Consider the following 13,206-nt stretch of genomic DNA (forward strand, 5'->3'; position numbering starts at 1 on the left):
GCTGTCCCCTTTCGGGCATTGTCTAGCAACATGGCCAGAGATGCTGCAGATGTTGCAAACCGGTTCGTTCCGACAGTCACGAGCTATGTGACCTGAAGTCCTGCAGTTCTTGCACGCCTTGTCGTTTGTGCAGTCAGCAGCGAGATGCCCCGGTTTGAAGCAGTTGTTGCAGAGCCTCAAGTCTCCTGGACGAGAATCCGGGTTAGTGCAGTCTCTCACTCGATGTCCAGCTTTGCCACACGAGTGGCAGATTCCTTCGTTTGAACAGTTTGAGGCTACATGGCCCGGTTCTCTACAGTTCCAACACCGTGATTCTGCTGTGCATTCTGCTGCAATGTGCCTGCAGAGAGAGTTCAAGGAACCATAATGGGAATGCGTATAAACAGAAAAAATTCAGTAATTAAAATTTGGGAAGACATATATACCCTGGAAGGCCACAGTTGTTACAGACGGAAACATTAGAACAGTCTCTTGCAAAGTGACCAGGACGCTTGCAGTTGTTGCAGAGATTCCCTTGGCTGAACAAATGATTCCAACAAGATCAAGAAATTGTGACAATCATGTCACCGCATTGAATCGAATATAATTCCACCCAAAAGTATGTATGCAAGCAAACAGTTGAACTAAAACCAATCTAACACTGACTATCAATTCAATCAAAGAAACACTTGGAGATAAACATTGAAAGAAAAGCCTTCACTTAACCCTGGTTCCGCCCTAATCACACACCATCTTGGTAAAGAGTAGAAGAGAGAATAAAGCTTGAGATTAGAGAAGTTGTTCAGCAAGTCAACTGAATTAGCAATTCTAAAAGCATAGGATTGTGGTTGAAATTGCCAGCTCTGCTTAACCTCTATGTCGATAGTTAGTATGAGAAAGTTAATAGAGAAGAGAAGTATAACAGTTACTATGGTTTTGGGGTCGAGAGTGAAAAGAGAAGCAACTGTTGCTAGTGAAGAAAGGGCCAAGACATGAAAGACAAAAAAAAAGGACCTGAAAGCACGACGTGGCTCCCTTCTAGAAGGAGCATCACGGTAAGAAATTCGCTCAGGTCTCATTCTCCTGTCTCTAGGACTCCGACTACGAAACCGATCACGACTCCGACTTCGACTCCTGCTTCTGCTCATTGAACTCATTCCCTTCCACCAAACCACAACAACTTTTACATCAAACACCTGCCAACAACAACATTCAACCACACACCAACATTACCCTCCTTCACACTCTCCTCAACAATACATCAAGTTCTTCAACACAACTCTCCCAACGAATTTATCAAGAAACCCACAAAACAGATCTGATCTGAGAGCATCCAGAACTCCGCAACACCAATTTCTTTGCATCATCGTCCCAACCCTCTTTCCACAGCCTCATAAACTCAAAAGGGTATCACAAAAATCAAAGCTTTTTCGAATTCTATAAACCGGATTCAACATTATCACACCGTCCTGTACAACCTAAACAGATCTCACAAAAATCGAATTCTTAACCTAACAACAATACTCAACCACAGATTATGAACCACCACAAAACTATAACTACTTGAAATCAAATCTCACGAAATCTCCATAGCAATAAACAAAAATTAAAGGGTAAAACTGAAAAAAAATTCCTAAACATGATTTAAGATTAGGAGGATGGAGACGACGAACCTGAGCTAGAAAACTTGGCCGAGAAATAATCCTGCCCGGCGAGTAATTAAGACATCAATATATATATATATATATATATATTTATTCCCTTTCCTTTATATGGCTGGGCTTTTCTGTGGGCCGAGTTATAACTTTACGTGGGCTTTTATACCTATTAAAATGAAAACAAAAAAATAACTCCGTTGCCGGGACTCGAACCCGGGTCTCTCGGGTGAGAGCCGAGTATCCTGACAAGCTAGACTACAACGGATTTGTGCTTAGATTCATCTATCTATTTATAAAACTCATAGTTTAACAACTGTTTAGTTCACAAAAACTCTCAGCTGAAGGGGTGGGCAAAAAAACCGAAAACCGAAAAACCGAGCCGAAGTAATAAGTTTGGTTTGGTTATGGTTAAGTCTAAAATTCCGTTTGGTTTTTATTTTAGTTAAGCATTTGGTTTAGGTTTGGTATGGTTAAAAACCGTAAAACCGTAAAACCGAATGGTTTTTTTGGTTTTTTTTAAAAATAGGATAAATTAGATATAATTAGTTTCTCCAACTTATAATTTTATATTATATAACAATATCAATATTTTTTTTTTCTTTATTGGACTTATAGTTATTGATCTCTTAGTAATCTATAGAATTACAAAACTCTAATCCTAGGTCTCTACTCCCTAACCTATATATATATATATATATATTCATAATTACTTGTGGCCATCGTCTTTGTTCCCCTACGTAGTTCGTGCATCTCCCTCCTCTACAAGTTCTGCAACTCAAATTACCAAAGGTTTTTTTTTGTTCTCTCTGTTTTTTTATGTTATTAATAAACTTTTCAACTGATCATCAATTATAAAAAAAAAATCGTAGAAGGCAGATTCAAGTCAAGATCCTAATCCCACTGAAAAAAGGAAAGCAACCGATAATGATGATCCTTCACCAGCGGTAAAAAAACAAAGTGGTCACCGTTCAGATGTTTGGAGCTGCTTTACAAAGGCCCCCCCCCGATGGTTGTAAGTGTAACTTTTGTAGTGTTATGTTTAAGTAGAAAGCTTCTAGTGGGACTAGTACAATGCGTAGCCACTGCAATATTTGAAAGGCATACAAAAATTTTCTTCAAGCTGAAAATCAAAAACACTTAGCTGAAAATGAATCAGGTGGTTTAGCTGCTGTGAAATATTGTCCAATTGCTTGTAGGAGTGCAGTAGCGAAAATGATTGTGTTGGATGAGCTGCCATTTAATTTTGTTGAAAAGGTTGGGTTTAGGAACTTTTGCAATGCAGCTATACCTCAGTTTAATATTCCTTCTCGAAGATCAATAATTAGAGATATTGTCGAGCTGTACTACCAAAAAAAAGCTATGTTAATGAGCTTTTTCAGTGAGTATAAGCAGAGAGTTTGTCTAGCTACAAATATATGGCAGCTCCAACTACTAGTGTCAGCTATATGGTGGTTACTGCTCATTTCATTGATGTGAATTGGTTTTTGCATAGAAAGGTCATCAGTTTTAAGCCTATCTCGAATCATAGAGGAGAGACAATTGGGAATCAATTAGTGAGTTGTTTGGATGAGTGGGGTATTCAGAAAATATTTACAGTCACAGTTGATAACGCTTCTGCAAATGATTCTGGTATTAAGCATTTAAAGGAAAACGTTAACTTTTCAGGAGATGAATCATTAGTACTCGGAGGAGACTTTATGCATGTAAGGTGTGCTGCTCATATATTGAATTTGATTGTGAGAGATGGGTTGACTAGAATAAATAAGAGTGTCGTAGCAATCAGGAATGCAGTGAAGTATGTGAGATCTTCTGATAAACGATTTCAGTCATTTCATATGCGTTTAGGCTTAGACAAGAAAGATAGTAGAGGTAGTTTGCCTCTGGATTGTACAACAAGGTGGAACTCTACATATCTAATGTTGGATAGCGCTCTCAAGTATCGATCTACCTTTGATAAGCTGGGATTTGAAGATCGACCTTATGATGCTTATTTCCAAGAAGAAGATAATGGAGTGAAAACACAAGGACCGCCGACATCTGTAGATTGGGATGATGTTACTCGATTGGTAGGTTTCTTGGAGGGTTTCTACCAATCAACTTTGGTATTTTCTGCCTATTCAAAGGTGACGTCTAATACATGTTATGATGAGATCTGCACTATTGAGGCAAACTTAACGACTATGGAAAACAGTGAAGATGGACATGTGAGGACCATGGTAGCTCCTATGAAAGAGAAGTTTGATAAGTATTGGGATGGTCTTGAGAAGATAAACAAAATGTTGATTATTGCGAGTGTTCTAGATCCACGCTGCAAAATGGAATTTGTGACAATTTGTTTTGAGGATAAGTATGGAAAAGGAACTACAATTGCAGAAAGGTTTAAAAAAAAAGTCACAGATTTGTTAGGCAAGTTGTTTGATACCTATAGTAGCTTCCGTACTAAGAAAATGGATGAATCTTCAAGTGTGTCACAAGATAGAAGTGTGGTCGAGCCAATGGGTTCTTGTGAGAATAGTCGTAAGTCTTGTTCGACAATGTTTACTCGCTATAGTCTGATGCAGTCACAGAAGAAAAATGATGAAGTAGTAGCCAATGAGTTGAACATATATATGATGGAAAATGTTGAAACAGTGAAAGCTAACCTTCTTGGGCTACCCTTTGATATACTATCATGGTGGAAGAGTAATAGCATTAAGTTCCCGACATTAGCAGAAGTGGCGAGGGATGTGCTTGCATTTCCTGTTTCTAATGTTTCATCGGAATCTGTTTTTAGCACCGGAGATCGCATCTTAGACCCATATAGGAGTACAATAACTCCGTTTATGGTTGAAACGCTAATTTTATTGCAAAATTGGCTAAAAACATCATCTTATTCTTCTGATGCGTGTGTTGACATTCATAAAATGCTAGAAGAAACTGAATTTATGGATTCTTTACACGAAGGTATGTGTTCATGATTTAGATCTTACATAAATATTTGTAGATGTCAATGTAAATTTATTTTCTGTTTTGTTTTTCAGAGATTCATAAGCAGCATGAAGAAGCCAATAACCGTGGGTGATGAGTGATGAAGAATTGAGTCGTAGACAAGATACTGCAAGTTTTTTCTGGTTTTTTTTTTCTGGGTTTTCTTTTGCAGGTTTTTTTTTCCAATAGGATTTACTTTTTAAAGTCTAAATTTTATTTAAGAACTTGGGTTTACAAAACTAAATTTTGATTCTATTTTTTGAATTATGTTTAAGTTGTATTTTTATGCTTATTTTTTAGTTATGTATCAACTATTTAATTTTTTAAAACATGGCATAACCGTTAAAAACCGGAACCAAACCGAAACCGAACCAAACCGTGATACATATGGTTTTTATATGGTTACATTTTTGGTAAAACCGAAAAAACCGTAAACCGAAACAACCGAACCGTAACCAAACCGAATTGCATATGGGTTCCTTATGGTTCCATTTTTATAAAACCAAAAAAACCGTAAACCAAAAAAACCAAACCGAAAAACCGAACGTCCACCCCTACTCTGCTCTCTCCGGATATAGTTCAGAAAAAAAGATATTTCCACATATCAATCTCGTGTCTACTTTCCCACAAACAAATGAAGTTCATATAGTTTTTTCAAAAAATTGGATTCGAATGATGTGTGTACCTACTTTTATAATTAAGAAAAGGATATTTGTATGTAGTTATAGGGTGGTGGTTGATAATATAGGAGAATCGTTCGGTTAGGCAGAAACTTATATTTTTTCGAGCAGATAAATTCTTGTTTACATAACTATTGAAAAGATCAGACAGCAAATATAGGACATTTGGCTGAAAAATTGATTAAACGGTAGTAGTGTCTTGTAAATTCGCTTGAAAAATAAACATGATGGTCCTTTATGTAGTCTGTGTCTATTACCAACTATTCCGCCGTTAAGGGACCCATCAACATTAGTGTAGTTTCTACAAAAATTGAAAGCAAAACAATTTAAGTTTCTGGTTTCATGTGACAAATCTCGTTGATGGAACATGTGAGTTTGGTTTCATTCTAAAGATGAGGTTTCGCAGTTCGTTAGGACTTAACCTCATTCCGTCATCCCCCCGTTTCAATGCATTTTTAAAATACGTGGAATATACCTACTTAGTTACCACTAAAATACGTGGAATATACCTATATACTAACTGGACAACTTGTCATCATATAGCATTTAGACATATACGTGCGTTTTGCATGGATGTTATACGGATATTTTTATGCAAGATCAAAGAAAATTTAGCAAAAGTAGATATAAACAATATTTGTCTATACGGATGCATACGCAGTCATTTTATTTCATCCGTATAATTTCATACCATATAACATTTGTAACAAAACAGTACCTTCTAACATGTAGATAGTTGAATTGTGCTAAGGTAGTATTTACAAAGAAAAAGACACTAATATAACTATAAGCTATTTAGTTTCTTTTTAACTGTCGTTTTTTTTTTGATATTTTTGTCATCTATATTTCATTTACATTTCAAAGAGATAAACTTGCCGTGATTATTAAAAAAAAAAGGAAAACTATAAGTAGATATGCGGTGAAATGGATTCGAAGAATAAGACGGAATACGCACCACATCAAAAAAATCCAAGAAAAAAATATACGGCTTGCATGTGCATGTGCATGTGTTTGATTAATTTGCAGATATTAAATTCGAGAAGCCGTAACCGGTTCGAGTACTGTCATTGTACGAACGAGACACCTTTAAGTCCTTATCTCCCCAATTTACAAATGTCCTTTCCTTTGTTTAAGCCTTATCCACACGATGCCGTTTTGGTTACTATTCATCTATCAGGCTCGATCGTTGTTATTGTACAAACAACAAACTCGTCACGGCTTCCACTGTATTTTTTGTCTTCGTCTCTCACACTTCGTCTCAATATTTTCTTTCCAAGATATATCCAAAAAATGTTGTTTTCGTTTCTACGTTCTACATTGTTTTAGTAATAAATGAATTGTATACACGCTAACAAATTTATAATGTGTTATAAATTATTATACATAATATATATATATATATATATATTGTGTGCGCATTTCGGATGTTAGCAATATCTTTCTGTTGCTGCATAGTTTTCAAGATTTTCGTTTGGGGGTTATGGAGGCAGAGAAAACCACGTGAGTGTATAAATTATCCTCTCAGTGAATCTGTGATAGTTGGATGCAAGAAGTTAATTTGCAAATTTAATTTCGGGGTAGGGATCGAGCTATTGAACTCATGCAACTTGGAGCGATATATTTAATTATATCAAAAGTTTTAAAGTTATCTTGTTAAATAATTTATCTAACTTTCAGTTGCACACATTGCTGATTTAGAATTTAGATGAGACTAACTTTTAGCTTTAAAACCCAAAAATGATAAACTTTTTGAAAATGGACCACGTACGATACCAACTCACAAAGATGGTAACGTGACTACTTAATTAGTTATAATATATTTATACTATAATTTGACATGATACATTAATATTTGATTTCGAAAACATACAACATTCAGTTTAGCAATCTCCCTATGTGATAGTTGAACGCAAGAAGTTAACTTGCAAAAGGTAATGGAAGTTTGTAAAAATGAAAGAGACTTGGACCAAGTCCAGTGGGGAGAAACGTCGATGATTGCTCAAAAAAAAAAATTTATTAAATTTTTATTTTTAAAAAATAAGTTCATCAATAAATTAGTGATATCTGTGATTTTTTGTCTTAGAAACGTTTCTTTTTTTTTCCCCTTTTTTTTTTGAATAGTTTCTTCCGTTGCTCTTCTTTCTTTATTTTAATATTAAAAGAATTTCATATAGAAAACGCTTGCCGGTAGATCTTGAAATCCAAAGAAGGTATAAGAATTGTAGAGGTAGACTATAGAAGTAGAGAAACGCACGAAGAGCATGTGAGTCAGTTGAGACAGTTGGAGAGTCCTCGCTTGGTTACGACAATTTTCTTGGCTTTGGTTTGTGGTCCGAAACATCGACCCCTTCCCTCTGCTTCATTGTTTTTTTTTTTGTTCATACTTGCTATTATTGTTTGACGCATTTCAATACTACTATAGAGAAAGATTCACTGTATATGGGATCCCAAGTGGACAGAAGTTCGGTTATACGTGTTACGTTAACACTTATCATTGTTTTTTTTTTTCTTAATTATATAATCTCTCTTGTTCTCTCTCTCTCTATCTATATAAAATATTGGGAAATATTACTCACTAGTGGCTCATTGGGTACAACAACGCGCCTTTTATCCTTGTGAAGTTTCAGCTTTGATGTCTTTTTCTTTTATTCTTCTAGATTCACGGGTTCAATAATCAAGATCGTGGTACTTTTCTGTACGTTCTTTTTCTTCATTTATGAAATATTAGGAATTTTTTTTAGAGTTTTGTGATCAAATTGCAGATATTAAACAGCATAATCCGACAAACCGAAAAAAAAAAGTGAGGGATTTGTAATTATCTAAAAAAATCCAGCAACTTTGACAAACAAAATATACTAAGATAAATGTTCTAATGCAAAATACCTTTGATATACTGTACAAAATATCCTAGCGTCAATCATATTTTACTATATGAAGCACTAATATCTAGTTTCCATTCGATAATGCTGAAATTAAGAACGTTAGCTACGTTTTGTAACAAAATTTATGGATTATTAAGTATTGAATTTTCTATCTTACTGTTTGACAACGTGCATGAAGTAACACGTTGAGTGTTTCGTACGTGTGAGCTTTGCTTGTTAATAATTCGATAACAACTTGGATAAAAAAAGCCCTACGCTCGATGTAAGATAAATGGGACAAGTAAATGGGAGAATGTGCCACGTTAACCATAAAGTGGAGACAGTTAAAGATAAAATACGAATATAAAGAACAACTACTATACTAGTACAACAGATTCGAATAAAACCCTAATCAACCTCGAAGGATGAGATTGAAACCCTAATTAGTTAACATAATCGACAAGCATGCATGTACCAAAAAGAAGAAAAAAAATCAGTAGCTAGATATTCAAATATATTCCAACCACAAAAAGTGAAAGTAAGATGAGAATATGCATCAAAACCGTCCGTCTAACAAATTCCACACATACTCGTCTCATTTAGGACCCCACGTCTTCACATGCTTTGAAAACACAATTTATATTTTTTTGAATATATATTAATCTAAATTACGCATCCATTTGGTTTTTATTTTTGTTTTGTATAAGAAAAAAATGAATTCAACAGATTCTCTCTTGGAGCCAAACCAGATGACCCAAGTGGTCGCTTTCGAGTTTCTACATTACATCAATTCTGCAACAAATTAAATAGTACTACTTTTTATCATCTAAATGCACAACAAATATGGTCACCCGTAGCATACACGCAAATTCATATTCAAACAACAAACACATCATAATCTCCTCAACGCCTCGATATCACCATCACCCTCTCTCTCTCTCTCTCTCTCTTTATAATTAATTATTTATGCACACATACTAATAATACATGTTGTGGATGTGTATAAAACTATAAATCTTCGTAGATACTGTACAATTTTAAAAAATTCCTGTATATTCTCTTTTTTTTCGTTAAAAACTTAAAAAAAAAAAAAAAAAAGACGAGTTTCCACTCGCTCAGGCCTCAATAAATACCCCTCAACCATAAGTCCATGAGCCCTCCCTCACTCTCTCTGTTCTCTAATCACGCTCATCCTTCATTGTTGAAAAAAAGAAAAGATCTTGAAGAGATCCTTTTCGAAGAGAAATGGCGATGAAGAAAGCAAACAAGCTAACGCAAACGGCGATGATTAAGCAAATCTTGAAGAGGTGCTCGAGCTTGGGGAAGAAACAGAGCAATGTATACAGTGAAGACGAAAACGGATCTCCTCTTGACGTGCCTAAAGGCCACTTCGTCGTCTACGTAGGAGAGAATCGGGTCAGGTACGTTGTGCCCATTTCGTTTTTGACCCGACCCGAGTTTCAGCTTCTTCTCCAGCAAGCAGAGGAAGAGTTTGGCTTTGATCATGACATGGGTCTCACTATCCCTTGTGAAGAAGTCGTTTTCCGATCTCTCACCACCTCCATGCTCCGATGAACATATATCTTTTTTTTTTTAGGGTTTTTTTAGTTAATATATTTTGGAGATTTGAGATGTTTTTAGGGGAAACAGAGGAAGCTGCTGAGTAAATGCTTCTCTGTTTTTAGCAAAACTTAGTTATGTTTTTGGTTAATATGGGTTTAGTAGTTGTATTAGAGTGAGACTAACCCTTAGAAAAAACAAACCTAAATGAGAATGATTACTATTAGGTTCTCTTCTCAGATTTACTCTCTCATGGTGGTGTGGTTTGTTCAATGTTGTACCCTGTGAGAGACTTCTTTTTAATATTTGATGAATGAGAGACTTTTATTATTATCAGCTTAAGGCTTTGGTTTTTTTTTATTTACTTGATGTGATTTTCTTTCTACATCTTGTTGTTGTAAACAAGTTGTGAATACGTGATAATTGAAATCTAGTCACGCGTACTCAGTCAAATATCTCTGCGCGGAGTCAACATGTAGTATAATGTAAACAAATTCCCAAAAAGGTTCTGTTAAATTGGCGAAGCTAATAAAGCTGCTATTTTTTTAAGACTTGTAAATAACTGAGGGTGTTTAATAAATTTTTAAGTAGGCGTGAAATTGGTTACTCCATTTTACTACAGTATTTTTAGTTTGATAATTTTTTTTTTTTTTTTAAAGAAACCTCATTGCTGAGATAGTTTAGACTCAAAAAGCAAAGTACCATAGTCCTTGAAAACAGAGAGCAATAAGACACGGTCGTTCGTTACTTTCTAGAGTTTTGTCTCTCTCCACAAATTTACTTGTAATATGCATTCAATGTTATTTTCATATTTTGAATTTGTAAAAACTCCATAGTGTATTTTTTCTTCTTTTAAAGCAAAGCTGGTGTGTCTCTTTACAAATCGGCGGTTTTTAGCCGTTAAATCTGTTGAAATGACTTAAAGATAAAGAAAAAAGAATCTGGATGGAATGTTAGTTGCAGGATCGTTACAGTATAATAACTATATATAGGGTTCTTCTGGTATATGTTGAAAAATTGTATAAGCGTTAACTTTGTATTAATTACGAGATTGGAAGGTAATAATAAACACATACTGTATTAAACAAATTTGGAATTATTATTTTGGAAATAGAATACCTGTTTCTGTATTAAGTTAAAACTTAAAAGTTTTTATATGGACCCTAAAGTTGGGTGGTAGAGCAAAAAAGGTCGTAACTGGTATAGTATCTTACTATCTTCTGATAAATAGATGGATACATTTGAGGATATATTAATTTTCATTACACCTATAGGTATAGACAAAATTAAAAGCTATAATAAACTCATAACTCCTAATGAGCTAAAACCTATCTAGATGTTGATGTTCAACCGCTTAAAATTAATTAGCCATATGGCATTTACGTTTGGTTTCTTTATATAACCATACACACTTTTTCACAAATGTGTAACAAATCGTGAGAAAAATATATACTTTAAGCATAGAATCTACAAAAGTTTATTACAGTATGTGTGTTTTTTGCTTTGATAATTCGTCCCACTCTTCGGTAATAAAATCGGTTTTTGAAAATAGAAAAAAAAAAAAAAAAGTTTTGGAGATGTCAAAATCAACGTCAGAGAGAGAGATAAGCACATGCGAACGTGACCCACAACAGCTTAAGAAATCTCGTATACATAGATTATTTAGATGATCATGAACCCAACAAAAACAACAAGAGGGTTAATAATCCTCTAGAACACAGAGTGGTAGCTGATGGGAGCCAACTTCAATTATTTTTGGACGGCTTAGATAATAATAAACCATTAAAGCTTGACTTGTATCATGGGCTTCAAGATCACGATAAGATTCACCGTATCGTGTAATTGCACTCCCCCTATTATATGATGATTTGACATAACTACTACTACTACGTTATCCCTGCTTCTCTTTACCGTACTACGGTACTTTATGGACGGATGGAATTTTTCTTCGGTTTGCTTAATTTAATTATGAGATTAAACTCAGTTTGCATATTACTTTGCCACATATATTAGTCTTATAAATGGGTTTAAGATTTTGACACGTATTGAGAGTCATATTAGTTTTTCCGTTTTGTAGGTGAAGTTAGTATTTTCCACCAAGGATTGAGGAAGAACTATTGATAAGTGTTACGGAAGAATGAAGGTATCATTATCAATCATACATATCAGTGCTTTCTTTGAATTATTTTCCTTTTACTTTTTCTATCTTCTCCTAACCAATTGAATGTTATTTCCGCATTATACGCAAAGTGATAGTATGTCACAAATTTCTTAAAATCCATTTATTACCGTACGGATTTCATTGTTTTGATTGATGATAAAAGGCTTTAGTACGGGGTTTGAAGATGAACAATTAATAATTTGCTAGAATTTAACTAATCTCCTTTTCCTTATGGTCACCGACTTTTTATAAATAAAGATGTCTTTTTCCAAGGACGTTGTCTTTGTGAACGTAGAAAGCCTATAAAGATGTGATAATGCCTAATAGTTGTATGCGAATGGGTCGGTAAAGATATCACAATCCCACCAAGTCCGAAAGTGCTACATATCCACTAATTAGCATACCAAGGAAAAAAACACACGAGATGTTATCACTTCGTTTTTATATACATTTATAATGTTATGTCATATATACATACTCTATAATGTTTTGATGCAATAATAATCATGACTACATCAACCGTAAATTTCATTGAATGTAACAATATCATATACTAAATATAGCTGATTCTCTCTATGGTAGAATCAGATAAACTAAATTTATACGGCGATTGTCACCAAATTAACTAAGATAAAATAGAATTTGTACAGTTCATTTATATGGATTTTTTTAACTCTAATGACTGTATCTAGTATATATTTACACGATTAGAAGGATCAAAGCATGTCCATATTGGACTGGGCCTCTTGCGTCACCGTCAATCTCGATAAATAAAAAGGAAATCGGGTCTCCACCAAATCGAACTTGTAAATGTTGTTACATCATCTCTTAGGTGGCTCGTAATTATTGGTTAAGCCTGAGTGGATGGGTCTTTCCACAATAGACTTGGGCCGTAACATCCAGCCTTCGAAAAATCCTCCAAAGTCGACAAATAAAAAACTAAAAAGTGAAAGAATTTGACAAAGACAAAGCAATTTTTTTTTAGAATTGATCAATTTTGGGAATTTGATCAGTGATAATTCCGCTAGTTGTATATATTAAGCTGTTAACCCTATTTTGATTTATTTAATTTTTACTTCTCTCTTCTTATTCCTCTGTTTGACTATTATATATTCTGTCCCATGCATGTCATGAATTATTTGAAGTTACTATTGGATTAATGATTAGCCATGCACGAGGGTGTGGGGGTAGCTGAATGTGAAATGACCAAAGGATAAGGGTACAAAGGTAAAGCTAAACAAGCTTCTCTCATTGGGCCTCTCTTCGCTGTCCTTTCGAAAGAATCTCTCTAACTTCTCTCTCTCTCTCTCTCTCTCTCTCTCTCTCTCTCTCTCTCTCTC

General features: G+C 34.6%; 2 protein-coding genes and 1 non-coding gene across 3 annotated transcripts; 1 reads left to right on the forward strand and 2 right to left on the reverse strand.

Annotated features, from left to right (window-relative positions):
- Positions 1 to 1,735, reverse strand: LOC104753861 (DNA-binding protein HEXBP; the record flags this gene model as incomplete). Its single annotated transcript, XM_019237574.1, is given in 4 exon segments — positions 1 to 340; positions 426 to 518; positions 994 to 1,175; positions 1,653 to 1,735. Coding segments are annotated over 3 exon segments (576 nt in total), but the record flags the coding sequence as incomplete, so codon positions are not given.
- Positions 1,830 to 1,902, reverse strand: TRNAE-CUC. The gene has a single exon. It is a non-coding gene; the product is annotated as a tRNA-Glu (tRNA).
- LOC104751431 (auxin-induced protein 15A-like) lies at positions 9,238 to 10,125 on the forward strand. Its single transcript, XM_010473369.2, has one exon. The coding sequence runs from the start codon at positions 9,391 to 9,393 to the stop codon at positions 9,718 to 9,720; it is 330 nt and encodes a 109-aa protein (XP_010471671.1). The 5' UTR covers positions 9,238 to 9,390; the 3' UTR covers positions 9,721 to 10,125.

The sequence above is a fragment of the Camelina sativa genome, chromosome 16 (genome assembly GCF_000633955.1).
Source record: "Camelina sativa cultivar DH55 chromosome 16, Cs, whole genome shotgun sequence".
In the NCBI taxonomy this organism is placed as follows: domain Eukaryota; kingdom Viridiplantae; phylum Streptophyta; class Magnoliopsida; order Brassicales; family Brassicaceae; genus Camelina; species Camelina sativa.